This window comes from Armigeres subalbatus, chromosome 3, assembly GCF_024139115.2.
Source record: "Armigeres subalbatus isolate Guangzhou_Male chromosome 3, GZ_Asu_2, whole genome shotgun sequence".
In the NCBI taxonomy this organism is placed as follows: Eukaryota; Metazoa; Arthropoda; class Insecta; order Diptera; family Culicidae; genus Armigeres; species Armigeres subalbatus.
The window spans coordinates 329,506,813-329,523,222 of NC_085141.1; the positions used below are offsets into that span (position 1 = coordinate 329,506,813).

Below are 16,410 nucleotides of genomic sequence, written 5' to 3' on the forward strand. Positions count from 1 at the left end.
CAAATAGTTGATGCATAGATGATCAAATGCACCATGCGTCTCCATATGCTCGTTTGCTTATATGGCCGGGGTTCTGCCAAGTGCGAACAAAAAAACTCCCAATTTTCTGCTCAAACTTTCGTTTGAAAGATTCAATTGATCACAAATCCTATCGGATATCCATCAACCCCATAACTGAGAATATCCTACAACAACTGTGCGTATGAGTTCACATGAAATTATTTCCGTTTGCCATTATGACATCATTATGACATAAAAACTATTAAATATTTTAACTGAGTATTTTATGAGAATATAACATGCAAATGACTTCAACGCCAAGGAATATTCACAGGCGATGAACCTCCTGACATTTGAAGCCCGATTACATCTTTACTGTTGATCAGCAGCAGTGAAATCTTCCGAGAAATTAAGGAATAAATGTGATCCACCACTATCAGATACATCAAACACCGCAACTCCTCGATATTTTTGTAAAGCAGTCAAGTTCTATATTTTTGTCATTTATTTTTTATTTGTACAAACTTCAACAATTTTTTTTCTTCATAATAATCATAATTAATAATAAATCTATAATCATTTTCATCTTTTTTCCTCCCGCTTGGTTTCTTTTTTCGCGTTTTTTTTTTATTTTTTTTGGTTGTTGTTTTGTTCTTGTAGTAAAGTAATAGTAAATATCCAAATTAATACTTAGTTCTGCGTTTGTTCGTGTGAATGTGAGTATGTGTAATGTCTGTGTCAATGTGTGTGTTCTTTCGTTTGGACTTGTTCTTTGTTTCTTTCCTCCTATTTTGTTCCACGCTATTACGGTTCTCCATTGAAAAAAGTGCCTACGTGTTAGGTGAATGTGGCCTGTGTATGAGTGTTATCCGGAATGTACCAAAACACCGAACGAACTGGCTTTTGTTTCTTTCAAACACTGTTTGAAAAGCAGATAATAGAATTATAAGAATTAATAAACTTTCTTATCTCATTTTTTTACAAATATTGATACAATCGTTCGTACACTTTATGAATATTGCGCGAACTTTGAGTTGTGTTTTTTTAAGTTTCTTTTTGGTATGGATTGGTTCGGATGAAATTTCCGTAATTGTGGCGGTGTGTGAGTGTGATCGTTAATAGTTGGTAGGTGTCTAAAATTCCTCGATTCCATTCTTGGTAGGTTGGTGGTCACGCCTCAATTGTTGAAATGACAAGAAAATGCTTCACACAAGAAAGCTGTTATGCTCGGTTTGTTATGTTGAAATAGAGTGAAATAAATGGTCTAACTCACGAAGTGATATTTTTTCGTGTTTCTCATTCGATCAGTTCACCACGATTATTAGAAAAATACAATTGGTAAAGGGGTGAAACCCGTTCTTGTACTTTAAGCCAAAATATCTTTTATCAATTGATTTCTCTCGATGATCGATATTACTCCATGTAGAGGACACAAAAACATCCGCAAAAAATGCACACACGATTATTTTCCGACATAAAAAAATTGCAAAGTGTAAGCAAATGGTGCAATTGGATGCTATGCGTTATTATAAGCTTAATTCGTTATTACCCTTCTTTAAGTTCTATAAAATCACATTGCAATCAAAAGCGAACTATTTTATTCAAATTCTGATTAGTCTTGCTATACGCTTTATTAGCATTTTTTTTAAAGTTTCGATACCTACATTTTTACATTATATACTTTGTTTTTATCGAGACACGTTAGCTAAACATCTACAAGTTCACATGACTGCGTAGATCTTAGTTTATCGCACGTACTTTTTTTCATGGAAATGGGACGAACTTTTTTACAAGGTTGCATGTGTTCAGTTCACTCTCGCGCTTTTGGAGCATGCTCTCTTGTGCAAACCATTTGTTATTTTGAAGGTAAAATTTTATAAACATTATTTGAACAAAATTTGTATCATGATATGTTTAGAAATGTTTTAAGAAAAAACAATTTTTTATTGAATCTTTAACTTCGAGAGGAAGAATGATGAGACGATATTGAATTGTTTTGAAGAGAAAAAAAATTATTGAGTCGGAGAGGCGCTTCTTCGTGAAAATGTAGTCCTCGCTCGTTCGCCGTTCGTTGAAATAAAAATACAAAATGGTAAATGAATAATGACAACCTACCACGAATGAGCATCGCCGGAGTGGGTTTGGCAGGTGCGAAAGAATTCCAAATGACACCGACCAGCCACTGCTCGGGTGTGGTTTCGTGACGTTGTCCATTGTGTGGAATCGTCGGTTCCTCCCTATTGTTCTTTCGTGTGCATGTGTGAGTGTATGCTAGATGTGCACGATGTACTATCAATCGTGTCCGTGTAAATTACAGCTTATTTGTTTTCTTGCTTCGCATAAAAGGGAGGGAGAAAATTGGTCGCAGCGGTGGTCAATACCTTTTTCGGTTGTCAAAACTGTCGGAAACAACGCACTGTAGAGGCAATGAGATTTGATCAGGGAATTTTTAACGGTAAAATTTTCGTAGGCTGTTAAGCGAAAGAAATTGGAGAAAAGAAATGAAAACATCTTAAGATTATCTCTTGGTTTTGTTTCAAAGATTTGTTTTTATTGAACCTTGTGCTATTCTTTTTTTTTCATTTTGAAATATTAGCTTAATGATGACAAAGAGAAAAACTTAACAAATGAGAATTATGCTAACAGAAATATCTTTTTTTCCGTTTTGTTTGTTTTCGTTTCGATCGAATAATTGAGAAAAATGTGAGTCATTACAACAAGTTTAATATTTATGCAACGTTTGATAAGCAAATTGTTTCATTGTCTGATCTTCTTTCATTTTTTTTTCGTTTCACTGATCTTTTCCAGCACTGTCTTCTTTGCTTAACACAGCTGGGCGTGGTGATTGAGATGTTGATGTGTTTGTGTGAACGATTTATGGTGATGTGTTGATTTTGCATTACAGCAATGAGACACCTGAAACTAGATAATACTAGGAAAACTGATGATGCTAATACTCAAGTATATGAATAATCTTACGTTTCGTACCCTAATGAGGATTAAATAAATCTATAAATAGCTCTAAATCTTGGTTTACCATCATTTTCCTAACTGGTTTCATCATCATATAGCTGGGGAAGTCGCTATATACATGAATTTGTTTACCGTTCGCTCTATTCTTTAGTATTATCATTTTCCTGTGGTTCTATTTCCATCAAACTAATGATCAAAAAAAGAAATCATTACGTTTACCTAGAAGATATGGACTGCTGCGCAATAGCTTTTTGTTTTCTCATTCTATCCTGTGTTGGTGTGTTCAAGTGTGAAAAAGTATGTGTGTGTTATGTCAAAATACGAATCTCGCTCGCTCTACTTCTGCACATATTTTCAAAAAAAAAAAAACTTTTTCTTTACCGAATCCTTTTTCTTCTAGCTTCTGACTATACAAATTCTGTCTTTCTATCGATCCTATTTTGCTGCATGAAATACTCTCTATTCTGCGCTAGTGTTGACTCTATCGAGCTAAACGGCGACTGGACTATAAAAATGCTGCACACTTTTACATAAATATCAATCAATTTGCGATAAGTCTATTCTGATATAGACAGTTGGCTTTTGGTTCTGTGTAATTTTTTTCATTGGTTTCTATACGTTTGTGTGTGTATTGGAGAATACATTATTGGTACTAGATTCTTTGGTGCTTGACGGTAGAAAATGCACGACGGCATTTAGCACGAATGGACGTAGAGCGTGGGAGATTTGATGCGCCAACGAAGTGAGTGACTTTGTGCAAGCCTATTTGAAATTTTTTGTTATCACTTTTGGGATCTTGGACTCTTGGTACCGTAAAATAGAATCGTTTACAGGGGCCTTCTGTAGTTCGAGAATAAGACTTTCATACAATGACAAGTATTTGCTGCGTCGCAGCATGCGTGGAATAATAAAAATGACAGATGTGCGTTGCTTCCGATTGTGTGACGTTGGACATGAACAAGTCTAATATACTGTTCCTCAGTCACATGACAGATCGTAGCAGCCATCGCATGCAAGAGACACATTCGCAGTCAGTCAATTCCTCCTTCATCACGAGGTAAGTCGCGAGTGCAAACATGATGGGTGATTCATATGTGCGATGTTGAATTGCACACCGATTTGAATGAGGTGCCTTTGAAAACGCGAGTACTTTTTGTTTTGGATTCCGAGAGGCCTGTCAATCAAGCAAGCCGTATTAAAGGTGACTGGGTTCAAACCATGACTTCTTCGACATATCATTTTTTGGTTATCTATTTTCGGTCATGCCATTTTTCTAAAAAATACTAACTGGGAGAAAAGTCAGTTCTTTTGCACTGTCGGATGGCGGAACCAAGATCGAGATAGTAGCACGGACCGAGAAGACTGGGGTTGCTTTTATTTACGAAACATGTGGGTAGAAGTAGTTCAGAGTGTTTTGTTTACACTGTATTTTATCGCTGTCAGTTTTTCAAAATTAGAAAAAAAACCGTCATCCAAAAAACAACATCGCGAATTGACATCGGAAAACAGCTCGAAATTGTGCTGTCAACGGTGAGTCGTGTGATTAAACGTTACTACGAAGCTCTGAGCATCGAACGGAGGGAGAAATGCGTTCACAAGCGTGTCGTAAATGCATTTATACGGAATCCCAATGTTTCGGTTAGGAATGTGGCCAGAAAGTTGAATCTGTTCAAGTCTTTCGTTTGGAGAACTAAGTACCGAGAGGGACTGCATTTGTACAAAGTGCAAAAGTCTTGTGACGAACGGCAAAATACGATGGGATCTGGAAACTGAACACCCAGTTGCTGACGAATCCTTCCTTTGTCATAGATCATGAGACTTACGTCAAGGAGCACTTCCGGGGCAAGAACAGTCTTCACCGCCCAGCAAAAGTTTGCAGTTCCAAAGGACGTAAAGATGCAGAAACTTTCAAAGTTTGCCAAGGAGTACATAATTTGGCAAGCGATCTGATCACGTGGTAAGCAGAGTGCGCCATTTGTGACTACCGGGACTGTAAACGGGGTGATTCACCTCAAGAAGTTTCTTCAAAGGCGTCTGTTTCCTCTGTTAAAACAAAACGGGAGTGCTACGACTGACCGGATCTTGCTTCGTGCCACTATTCAAATGTTGTTTTGAAGTTTTACGAAGCCAACGGGGTCACTTTCGTACCCAAGGACATGAACCCCTTCAACGCACCGAAACTAAGGCCCATCAAAAAATATTGACCAATTATGAAGCAGGCACTACGGAAGCATCCCAAGGAAGTCAAATCTGAGGAAGACATGAAGAAAAAAATAGGGCCTAGTGGATCTCGAATGGTGAGAGCTCCAACAATGATGCTATCAAAAACCGATATCTATATCAACAGAAATTAGAGATCGTAAATGAAAGCGGAGACGAAATTCGCCAGCAAGCGCTGCCGCTGGAATTCAGCAAGACTCCGCAACAGAGACAGTCCGAGGAGCTGGTGGCGACGAAGCCCCAACAAAGAAATAAAAGAAGTTGTTAGGAATTTAACCTGGGCCCAGATCAAGGCTAAAGCTAGCAGTCACCTAGAATGTGAATCTTTTATGTTAGCACTGTGTACCCTTAAGGGTGCTCACGACCCATGAATGAGAGAGTGTTAGTGTCGATACAATCTGCACTTAACCACCGGCTTAGTCGTGAGCGTATTCTTAGAACAGAATTAACAGAAATATTTTGACATATATACATCATCTGCTAAATTAAAGGTCCATTTAGTAATTTTTACTTTATTGCCAACGTTTCGTTCCTGGAATGAGATCTTCTTCAGGGTTCGATAGCAGCCTTTTTACTATTGATTGCTATTTTTGAACGATAAAGTGATTGAAAGAAAGCTGAATATTATTCTCAACCTCTTTCAATCGATAACGGTATCTAAGTTGCAGTTACTTCAACAAGCCTAAAACATGGACCGGTTTAAAAATTGGGTTTCACACAGCCTCGCTCATTCGTTGGCAACAAATCTCCCCAAAAATCAAACTATCGCGTTTGGTGTCGGTGTGTTCAACTTCAAAACCATCCAAATAGCCAGCATTTCCGTATTCCAAAATTGAACCTCGCTTGAAGCCTCGCTCAGCTGATTTTCCGGCATGTCTCGTTTTTAACATTAACGCTTACATGTATTTATTAAACTTCCACTGATTCTTTTCTTCTAAATGTCAGTGACTATAAAGCAGCATACTACTAAATATCATCTCTCCCCTACTCTCTTGATTGCGATTTGGTTGGCGCCACGCGCTACTCGGTGCGCTCGTCTAATGGTTCGTTTGATATTGTTCCTCCTACTCAATATAAGCGATGCGCGTCGTCTGCAGGACGTCATTTCAAACTTCCGCATTGGCGGAAGGGCGCAGCAAACAACGAAATGTTCAAAAAACTAGCTTCCCTTCATCTTCGGATAAAAGCCAACAACATCTAGAGAGGAATTCGCATTTCGTGGATTTTGGATTTTGGCTCACAACTACTGCTACTACTACAAGCTAAAGCTAAAACTAAGCGCGCGCGCGTGCGCGGAACTATACAAGAGTAGGCGGCGACGGTGGCGCGATGATGCGCAAGTCGCTGCCACACTGTGCGCGGATGGGAAAGCTTCGCGGAACTCACACAACTCGCGGCACGGCTACGCTTTTCCGTTTTCCTTTCTCGCGCTGGTTCTGATCTATAATTTCTACACTCGCAAATTAAATTTAATCTGCTCGCGACGGCATCCTATGTAATTCTTGTGTGTGTTTGCTTAACTTTTTTTTTGTTTTGTTTAGTTCATCGTAAACTGTTTTGTTTTCCTTCATACACTCGTGAAAAAAGGCACTGAAATTGTTGTTTCTTTGTGGACAAAGGGGATCGGCGCTCCCGTCATTTTATGTTTAATTTCTTTTTAATATTTTTTATTTATTTTATAAGCATTTGTATTTCAGTTAAATTCTTTTTATACTTGCTTGTGTTATTTAAGTATAAATGTATAAGTGTTTTGTCAATTTATTGGTTTTTGCTTCATTTTTTTTTGTGGGAGCGTGAGTGCCCGCGCGCGTGGGTCTCTCGTGTCACTCGCTATGTTCTCAATCGAGCATATAAGCATGCGTATGTTGTTTGTGTGTGTACTATTTAGCGATCGTATTAATGTACGAGTATGTGTAAGTTTAGTGCAAAATAGACGGACGAATGAGTGGCGTCAGTTGCGCGGCGGTTTACTTTGTATAATGACTGTTGTTTGTCGCGTTATATTGCGGAAAAAGATGTAACTAATCTAGGGCGGCGACGATGACGACAAAAAGATTGTTACGCAGCAGGGGATTGCTCCGTGGGATTCAAGCGAGGTTCTTATTTTGGTATTTGCCAATCCTTTTCATTTCTCTCATGCGCGCTTTGTTTACTCAATACTCCTTTCTCCAATGGTTTTACTTTCTCAAGAGAGTGTGGCAAGAAACAATTCGTATCGACGATGCATAAAATTACTTAAATGTTCCTATATGTGTGTGTGCATGCGTGTTCGTTCTAATCGCTCCTCTCTGTTTGGTTTCACTAGTTCACTTGGTATTCGTTCCCTCTTTCTATCCGGTTTGGTATTTTTATGTTGTTTGTGTCTAACTAGTCGCTCTTTATAGTTAAATCTTTGGTATGGTTCTCTTTCTGTTATTATTCCGTTCCATTCCATCTGTTCGTCTGTATTTTTTTTAAATACATTTTTCGGACTACTAGATTTCTTTTATCTTTTCGATTGGATGACAAAATGTAAACTAAGATGCAATTGTTACTATTCTCACTCTCGCCCTCAATCTCTCTTTCTCGCGCTCTCATTGCTAGTGGAAATTAAATCACATATACTATACTCATCTGACAAATTCGTTCTCGCTTCAAACTAAGTGATGAAAAGTAATTTACAGTTTGCGACTTTTGCGTTTTTTTGCTGATACCTCGCATTTTTTAATTTTTTTTTTATAATTTTAGTTTTGTGAAATTCTAGCTGCTGTTTGACAGATTCTCACTAAATGTGTATATATGTCTGTGTGTGTGTGTTTGTGTTTTATGAGTAGGTAACTGTTTCAAAAAATACCAATTAAAAATAGTCAATTTTATGCCATTTCCAGCTTGATTGACGATTTTTTCGTATGTAAAAACGCTCCATATACTATAGTCATTATTTGCTGCGCTTCTCTTCCCTTCCGTTACTCGCTTTACATCTACTTTATTCTCATTAGTTGTATAGCTAGAAATGTTTATCTGCTGAAATCGTAAACACACAGAAGCCTTTGAACAGAGAGAGACAAGCACGACTCCGCACGCGCAGCAGCCATCCAGGTTCGACTGTTGTCGTCGTTGCCTGCAAGAAACGCCGAACAAAGCGAAGCTCTGTAAGGGGTAAGAAGAAGTAGAAGGGTGACGATGATTGGCCGGACGCATGCCGGAGATGAACGTGGGCAACGCACGACCGAACCTGCGAATGGGTTTTGCGTGGCGATGTGGTGAGATTGTTCGTCTCTTAGCGCTCGGGTGAAACGCGCACAGGAGAGAAGGTTCCAATTTCGCATTCGAATGAAAATACACCAAACAAAAGGAACGAAGAAAATGTTTTATTTTTGATTATGTGTGGGTGTTAGTGTAGTTTTGTTCGTGTATGAATGTAATGTTTTCTGTTAGCGTTCGTGTAATTTCCTTCTTTTAAAAAAATAGATCGCGTTTTATTTGCTTACTTTTTTGTTTTTGTTTCTTTTCTTTGTTTTGATTTACCGAACATCATTTCGTGGGTTAATGCTCAAAAAATTTGTTACTTAGCCTTACTTACAATTAGTTGTTATTTTTAAATTTAATTTGTTATATTATTCATTAATGATAATATTTGAAAAGCTTGACTAGTGTTTTGGTTTTTATTTTTAATTAAAGGCTCGCCCCAACCCCTCGCGTTTGATTTACAAATTAGTAATGTATTATATAATAATTACAGTACTTTCTCTTTTTATTGCACGCAGAAACATATTGATAATGATTTTTTGTTCTCTTTTAGCGTTTTTGTTGTTGTCGCTTTGTTTTTATAAATCTTCTTTTTGTTGTTTTTTTCTCTTTATAATAGTTGAACAAAACCTGTGCGATTTTTATTTTTCCTCTTAATCTGTAATATAAAAAGCCTTAACATTATCGCAGCAATGCCGTTTGTTTGAAAGTTTTTTTTTTGCGTTTTTTTACATTTTTCTGGTTTGCTTTATAGAAAAATAAAAAATAAAAATGCACATGATGACTCGGTATGTTCTTGCTTTAGCCAATATAATATATTTACTTTTTTAGTAATCTCACTTTATTCACATGTCTCCGTTTGTGTGTATTTTTTTTTTCTTAGCATATTGTGATCTTGTTTTAAAGCAGCTTTTTCTTCTTCCTTTGCATATTTTTAGTTGTTGATGTTGTTACATAACTCAACCGCATCGCTTTGATTGCTTTTTCTTAAACTTCTTTTAGTTTTGTTCGAGAATTTTGAACGCATTTCTACTCCGCTTTACAACTTCTCTTGATTTCGGTATAGTTTGCATCCCGGAACGCTCTCACCACGTTCGTCGGGTTGATGAAGTTTGATGAAATCTTTGGTTTCTTTACTCCTGTACTAGTTTCCACTGTTTGATTCCTTCTTATCTGTTTCGAAGTTGTTGTTCCTTTGGTGGTGGTGGTAATTGCTGATTGGTAGTAGTAGTTGCAGTAGTAGTGGTAGCAGCAGTACTGTTGTTGTTTTGATCAGGAAACCATACAAAACCAAGAAGACGTTGGGAAAGTAACGTGTCTCGTGAACCGAAGGAATACCTGAATGGCCTAAACGCTGAAAAATGTACGGTTGGAATAGTGTGTTCCTCTTATTGTGTCGTCGAGTTTGTTCAAATCTGATTGGTTCTTCCGTATCTTCATCTACTAGTTCATATTTGTTCGTGGTTGTGTCACTTGTGTTTGTTCTCATTGTCCACACTCGTAGAAAAGAAAGTCTATTGATATTGGATTTTTCTGGCTTGCTTCTTGTTTTATGTTTGTTTATATGCTATTTTACATATCACACATGTTTGTTCTAGTTTCTTTTATTTATGTTCATTTGTCTACACTTCAGTTCATCACTTGTCACTTTGTTTTGCTTTTCACCTAGTTTCGTTTTCTGTTTGTTTGATACAGTTTGTTGTTTATTGTTCGCTCACTTTCACTACCATTTGTTTTCGTTTGCGTTAATTCTGTAATATATTGTCCGTTTCACTTCTGCTTAATTAAAAGTTTTGTTTGGTTTTGTTATATTCCGATGGTAAGGTCCCAGCACCATTTTTGTGTATGTGTGTATTTTGGTTTTGCTGCGGTAACAGTTCACGTTGTCGATTTCGGTAACTGAAAAATTCCGTCAACAGATCGGTTCTTTGGTATTGGCGAAAGGTTGTAGGAGACTGTAACGAGCACTCGCACGCTACCGCTCGAAGTCGGGAATAACTGAAATGTTAACGGTCCTTGCAACTGAAGTGGAGGTTGAATCGCGTTTCTTCTTGTTCTTCTTCTCGATTTGTTCGGAATCCTTGCAATGGTATTTGACCCCGATTGCGATAGTTCTTCGCTTCGTCCAGTTGAGCTTGTAGTTGTTCGCTTTCTTCTTCGCTTATATGTTCAATGAGATTGCTGTTGTTCACTTTTGCTTTTCTTCTGTACACATGAGAGAGAGTGTGTGTTGTTTTGTTCACTGATTTTCCCTATGCGATTAAAGTTTTGTTCTTTTTTAAATAATTAAATTTATTATATGGCAGTCGGCTTTCCCTTTAATTATTGAATATTTTTGTTTTATCTTTTTGTTGGTTTTGTTTGTTTTAGAGTACTCTTATGTTTCCCTTAAATATTATTTCTGTCGTGCTTCTGAATCTGAATCAGAGAGAGGGGGGCGAGGCCTGGCTCAGACATCCGCCGATCGTGAAGTTATACTCGGCGATCGTGAGTGTATCACGACTCGGTGACCGTTTTTAGTTACAAATCCATCACTTTCTACTAGGACGGCCGTTTGACGGCCTTGAGGATCATTATTGCCATCGGGCGATTCCTTTGGTGATAGATTGTGTTCCACTACTATACCTAAGTTAGCCTGAGAACCGCCGCCGCCAGAACCCGGCGTTGTTCCTCCACCGCCGCCGCCGACGATACTACCACTGCCTACTCCTGGACTAGTCGCTTCGCCGCCGGCACTACCACCATCACCACCACCACAACCGTCACCGTCGTCGTTATCACAGGCATCGGCGTCGGTGTCGTCACCGCCACCTCCGCCTGCTTGGCGCTCTTTGTGCTTCCGCCACGCGTGCTGTATCACCCGGGCGCAGTATTCTTCCCGCTGGCGCCACAGCGTAGAAGACACCGGTTCATAACCCACTTCATCCGGCCGCGCCTGGACTTCGCCCAGCTCGGCCGTTTCCTCGATCGGATTACCTTTCCGTGCGAAGAAGTCCTTCGTCAACGCATCCAGAATATCCACGCAGAACATCATATCACCCCGACAGATAGGTATATCCATCGATATGATCTTGTATTTGTTCGGCTTGTGAATCTGCAGCGGCGGTTCCAGCACGTCCAGAAAGTCCGACAACTGATCGTGCCGGATGTATTGCGTACCGTCCGGATCAAACTGCTGCCAGATCTCGTAGTACATGTCGTAGTCGTCGTCCGTCAGACCCTCCTGCACGTCCTCCGTAGCTTGCGAATAGTTTTCGAGAATGACAGCGATGTACATGTTGATAACAATCAAAAAACTAATAACAAGATATGCTAACAGATAGGTGATCCCGATCGTTGCCGATCCGCAATTGCCCGGGTAACCTTTGTCGTTGTCCGGCGGCAGACACTCGTCCTCGTTGATGATTCCGTCCAGCACACCATCCCAACCGGCCGACGTGGACATCTGCGTAAACAAACGGTCAATGCTTTCCCATATGTGAAAATAAACCTCTCGAAAGCTCACCTGAAACAGCAGGATCATGCTCTGGCCGAACGTCTTGAAGTTGTACACGTCGTCCAGCCCGCTCTTGTCTTTGACGTGCATGAAGAACGACATCCCGAAGATGGCGAAGATGAACATCACCAAGAACAGCAGCAAACAGATGTTGAAGAGGGCCGGCAGGGACATGGCCAACGCGAACAGCAACGTTCGGATACCTTTGGCACCCTTGACGAGACGCAGCACACGACCGACCTTGGCCACTCGGACGACTCGGAGCAAGGTGGGCGACACGAAGTACTTCTCGATGAGATCGCTCAGTACGAGACCTGGAAGGAGAAGATGGTGGGTAGGAATGTTAGATAACGTATTTAATATGGAATTCATGGTTCTGAAATGTAGATTTTAGCAGTGACAACATAATGCATAAGTGCCCATCAGACTAATTGATCTCTGCTTTGATTATCCCACGACACATGTCCTTTTATTATAATCTATAGCTCATCACTCTGTTCTCGTACAGCAGACGTTTGCTATTGACTTTTCTACAATTGGGGCACTTTTTGTTGAAGTTTGCTAATTGAGCAGGCATGTTTTAAAAAAAGATTATTCGGCTGTTGTGTCCGCATCAACCGTCCATGCCTTTTTCCGATGTATTAAAGACGAATTCAGTAACTCCTCAAAATTCATTCGTCCAGGGATGAAAAGAGCTTTAAAAATTTCTCCGGAAATTCCTTAGAAACTTTTACAAAGAACCCTTTTAGTAAAACTGCACGTCCGGCAATTAAAGTGCTACATCAGATTAACATAAATTGATCAAATCCAAAATATTTCATTTCAATGTCATTGAATTTCATAAGAAAATATATCACTTTTTGAATGTTCACTGGTTAGGCTCATCTTTTCCATCCTTGAGTTTAACCACTCGCCGCTGATGATCGAGGAATGCATCGTACGAGGCCCGCAGGTGCTCTTGTGATATTTTACAAGTTGCAACCAGATGTAACCACAGGACTTGCACGAAAAACATGATGTTTTAGAGCAGACGCGGCCTCCAACACACGCTAGACAGTAAAATTCATAAATATCTGGCCCGACGAATTCGCTGGCCGCTCTGAGCTCGAAACGAACCCTAATAGACCCTTAGTTGGGTTTTTCTTCATTTTTTAAGTCCCTAATCCTGAGTGTTTTAAACCACCAGGACCAGACTGATGAAAGCAACGGTGGATGGTGTGCAAAACTGTGTTAAGATTTCGGGCGAACACTTCGAATCACGCCGGGACTAAGACAAGGTGATGGACTTTCGTTCCTGTTATTCAACATTGCGCTAGAAGGTGTCATGCGGAGAGCCGGGTGTAACAGCCGGGGTACGATTTTCAACAGATCTAGTCAATTTATTTGTTTCGCGGATGACATGGACATTGTCGGCCAAACATTTGCAAAGGTGGCAGAACTGTACAACCGCCTGAACGTGCAGCAATAAAAGTTGGACTGGTGGTGAATGCGTCAAAGACAAAGTACATGCTTGTGGAACCGAGCGCGACAGGCTCGCCTGGGAAGCAGTGTTACGATAGACGGGGATGCCTTCGAGGTGGTCGAGGAATTCGTCTATCTTGGATCCTTGCTAACGGCTGATAACAATGTTAGTCGTTAAATACAAAGGCGCATCATCTGTGGAAGTCGGGCCTACTACGGGCTCCAGAAGAAACTGCAGTCAAAAAAGATTCACCACCGCACCAAATGTGTCATGTACAAGACGCTGATAAGACCGGTAGTCCTCTACGGACATGAAACATGAACAATGCTCGAGGAGGACTTGCAAGCACTCGAAGTATTCGAGAGACGGGTGCTTAGGACCATCTTTGGCGGTGCGCAAGAAGATGGTGTGTGGCGGCGAAGAAGAACAACGACCTCGCCCAGCTCTACGGTGAACCCAGTATCCAGAAGGTAGCTAAAGCCGAAAGGGTACGTTAGGCAGGGCATGTTGCAAGAATGCCGGACAGCAACCCTGCTAAGATGGTGTTCGCTTCCGATCCGGCAGGTACAAGATGGCGTGGATCGCAGCGAGCGAGGTGGGCAGACCAGGTGCAAAACGCCTTGGCGAGCGTGGGGTGCATTCTACGAGGCTTAGAACCGTGTACATATTGTGGCGACAAATTTCTAATTCAGTGCTATCTGTTTAGATGTAAACTAAATAAACGAATGGAAGAGTTGCTACAAAACTCCGGAGGAATCGACCTTTCCCGTCAACAATTATATCTCGTTTTAATGTTTCAGTAGAAGCCATATTTTTGAAGACTCTAACTTTTTTAACAATCGAAAACAAAAACCGAAAAAGTGAGCACGTGCTAACCGTCCAGAATTTTTTTTCAATGTTCATTCAAAATTGGGCGAGTGTAAGACCAATCTTGAAAACAGCACTATTTTGATTTTTTGTTTTAAATTTCAAAAATACTTAGAGGTGTTAAAAAATATGGGTTCCCGGGAAAGTTGACCTTAAATAAATTAATGAATCAATTGAGCGAATAAAAATGATTGACCGGAAAGGTCACTTCCAAAAAATTGTTTTGATAGAATTCCTGGAGGAACTTCTGACGAAATTTCTGAGGCAAATTTGGAAGAAATTCACACAATTTATACCTAGCGTTTCTGAAGCGATTTCCTATGAAATTACTGGAAGAATTCCTAAATTTTATTCTGAAGAAATTCCTACACAAATTTTGACAGTGTTTCTCCTCAATGAATTTCAGAAAGTATTCTCAAAACATTTCCGTAGGAATTCCTTAATGGAATTTTTGAAATATTTTCTAAAAGAATTTCTGAAGAAATTCGTTACAGAGTTCGTAAAGGAACTTCCAAATAAATTTTTGAAATTTTCTTATAATTCCTTTTTTGAATTTTCGATTGAATATCTTGAGGAATTTCCAAAGGAATTTCTGGATTTATATCCGAAGTGTTTTCCGGAGCATTTTCTGAAGAAATCCCTAGAGGAAAAGAATGTCGAACATTCCTTTATGGTATTCCCGTCAGGGTCATATTACTGGCACAGGCTCAAAAACCAAAGATAGAAACACATTCGCCGAAATTCCCCCGTAATCGTGTGTGCTGACTCGAGAATTCACGATGTAGCTAATTGAAATTGAAGTAAAATATGCAATTGTGTGGGCTGCAAAATGGTGGGTTGACATCAAGGAAGGAAGGAAGGAGCCCCCAACTGAGCTCTGGTCCCCACAAGTTCCTATCTCACGCTTCCACGGGTCGTTCGATGACAAAAGACCACCAGCTAAGGGTTGTGTACTTAGCTGGTAGTGCAACCTGGGCACTGTTGTCTTTCTGACATCAGCTAGAGTGAGAAGGAACGCCTCGAGCGTCTGTTCACCAGGAGGTGCGGCTCAAACAGCGTCTGCCTGGTACCCAGCGGCTGATTAACGAAATGCTGTATCGCGTCAGCTATACCTAAGCTGGCACCCCACCAGCGCGATGTAGGTAACGCGACCCAGGTAAGGTAGCTTACTGAAGCCTCTCAAATACCACGAAAAATGGAGATAAAAGTTAAAGAGAACGTTATTTTTGGCAACCGACCCGGCAACGGACTATGACTATGACGAGTGAGCCTTCTGACTTACAAACTGAAGAAGGTTGGAGTGAACGTGGCCGCTATTCAAGAAGTCCGATGGCTCAGATCCGGAAAACGTGAGTTCCGAGCCGTGGACCCCACGACCAACACTGCATTCAAGTATAACAGCGGCGGCGGGAAAGCAGAGCATGGAGTTGGTTTCGTAGTGATGGGCAAGCAGATGAAGCAAGTGATGCAGTGGAAACCTAACGACGCTAACGTTCAGGTCGGAAGGGAGGACTTTTTCCGTCCCATAATTGGTAGGAAGAGCCTTCACTCCGATATGAATGACAACGGCCTACGGCTAGTAAATTTCGCTGCTACCATAGGGATGACCATCAGTAGCACCTACTTTGCACGAAAGAATATCCGAAAGCACACTTGGAGAGATCCAGTTGGTGAAACTTGCAACCAGGTAGACCATGTTCTGGTGGATGGGCGCCATTTCTCGGATGTTATCGATGTGCGGACATTCAGAGCTCTGAACATTGACTCTGATCACTACCTCGTTGTCAGTAAAATTCGATCATGGTTGTCAACTGTATCGAACGAAAGATCACAGTGAACGATGCGTTACAATATCCTGCGATTGTCAGCGGGAGGAGTATCGGCTAAGTACCGCCAGAAGCTCGACGAACGGATAAGTGCAATAAACGTTAGCGATAACATCAACGATCTATGGGAGTCACCGATCCATGGAGGTTTTATGAGTCTGTCAATGGCGTGCGGAGAAAGACAGCGCCATCTCCCGTCATGTGCAACGACACTCTAACTTTCACTTACACAGAGACTGAGTAAGTGAAAGTTAGCGTGGACCAAGAAGGGAATTTGCTGACAGATAAAACCGAAGTGGCTGCCAGGGGGAAGCAACACTTCGAGACTTTGTTGAATA

General features: G+C 40.4%; 1 protein-coding gene across 14 annotated transcripts in view; it reads right to left on the reverse strand.

The window, feature by feature from the left end:
• Positions 1–468: 468 nt before the first annotated feature.
• The window catches only part of LOC134225629 (sodium channel protein para), a 499,821-nt gene continuing 483,879 nt past the window's right edge, over positions 469–16,410 (reverse strand). For all 14 annotated transcript variants that reach the window (XM_062705853.1, XM_062705850.1, XM_062705847.1 and 11 more), the window contains 2 exons: positions 11,927–12,231; positions 469–11,866 (listed from right to left, as the gene is read on the reverse strand). In XM_062705853.1, coding sequence (XP_062561837.1) covers positions 10,871–11,866; positions 11,927–12,231 — 1,301 coding nt within the window. In that variant the 3' untranslated portion in view covers positions 469–10,870. The remainder of the gene's footprint in view (positions 11,867–11,926; positions 12,232–16,410) is intronic.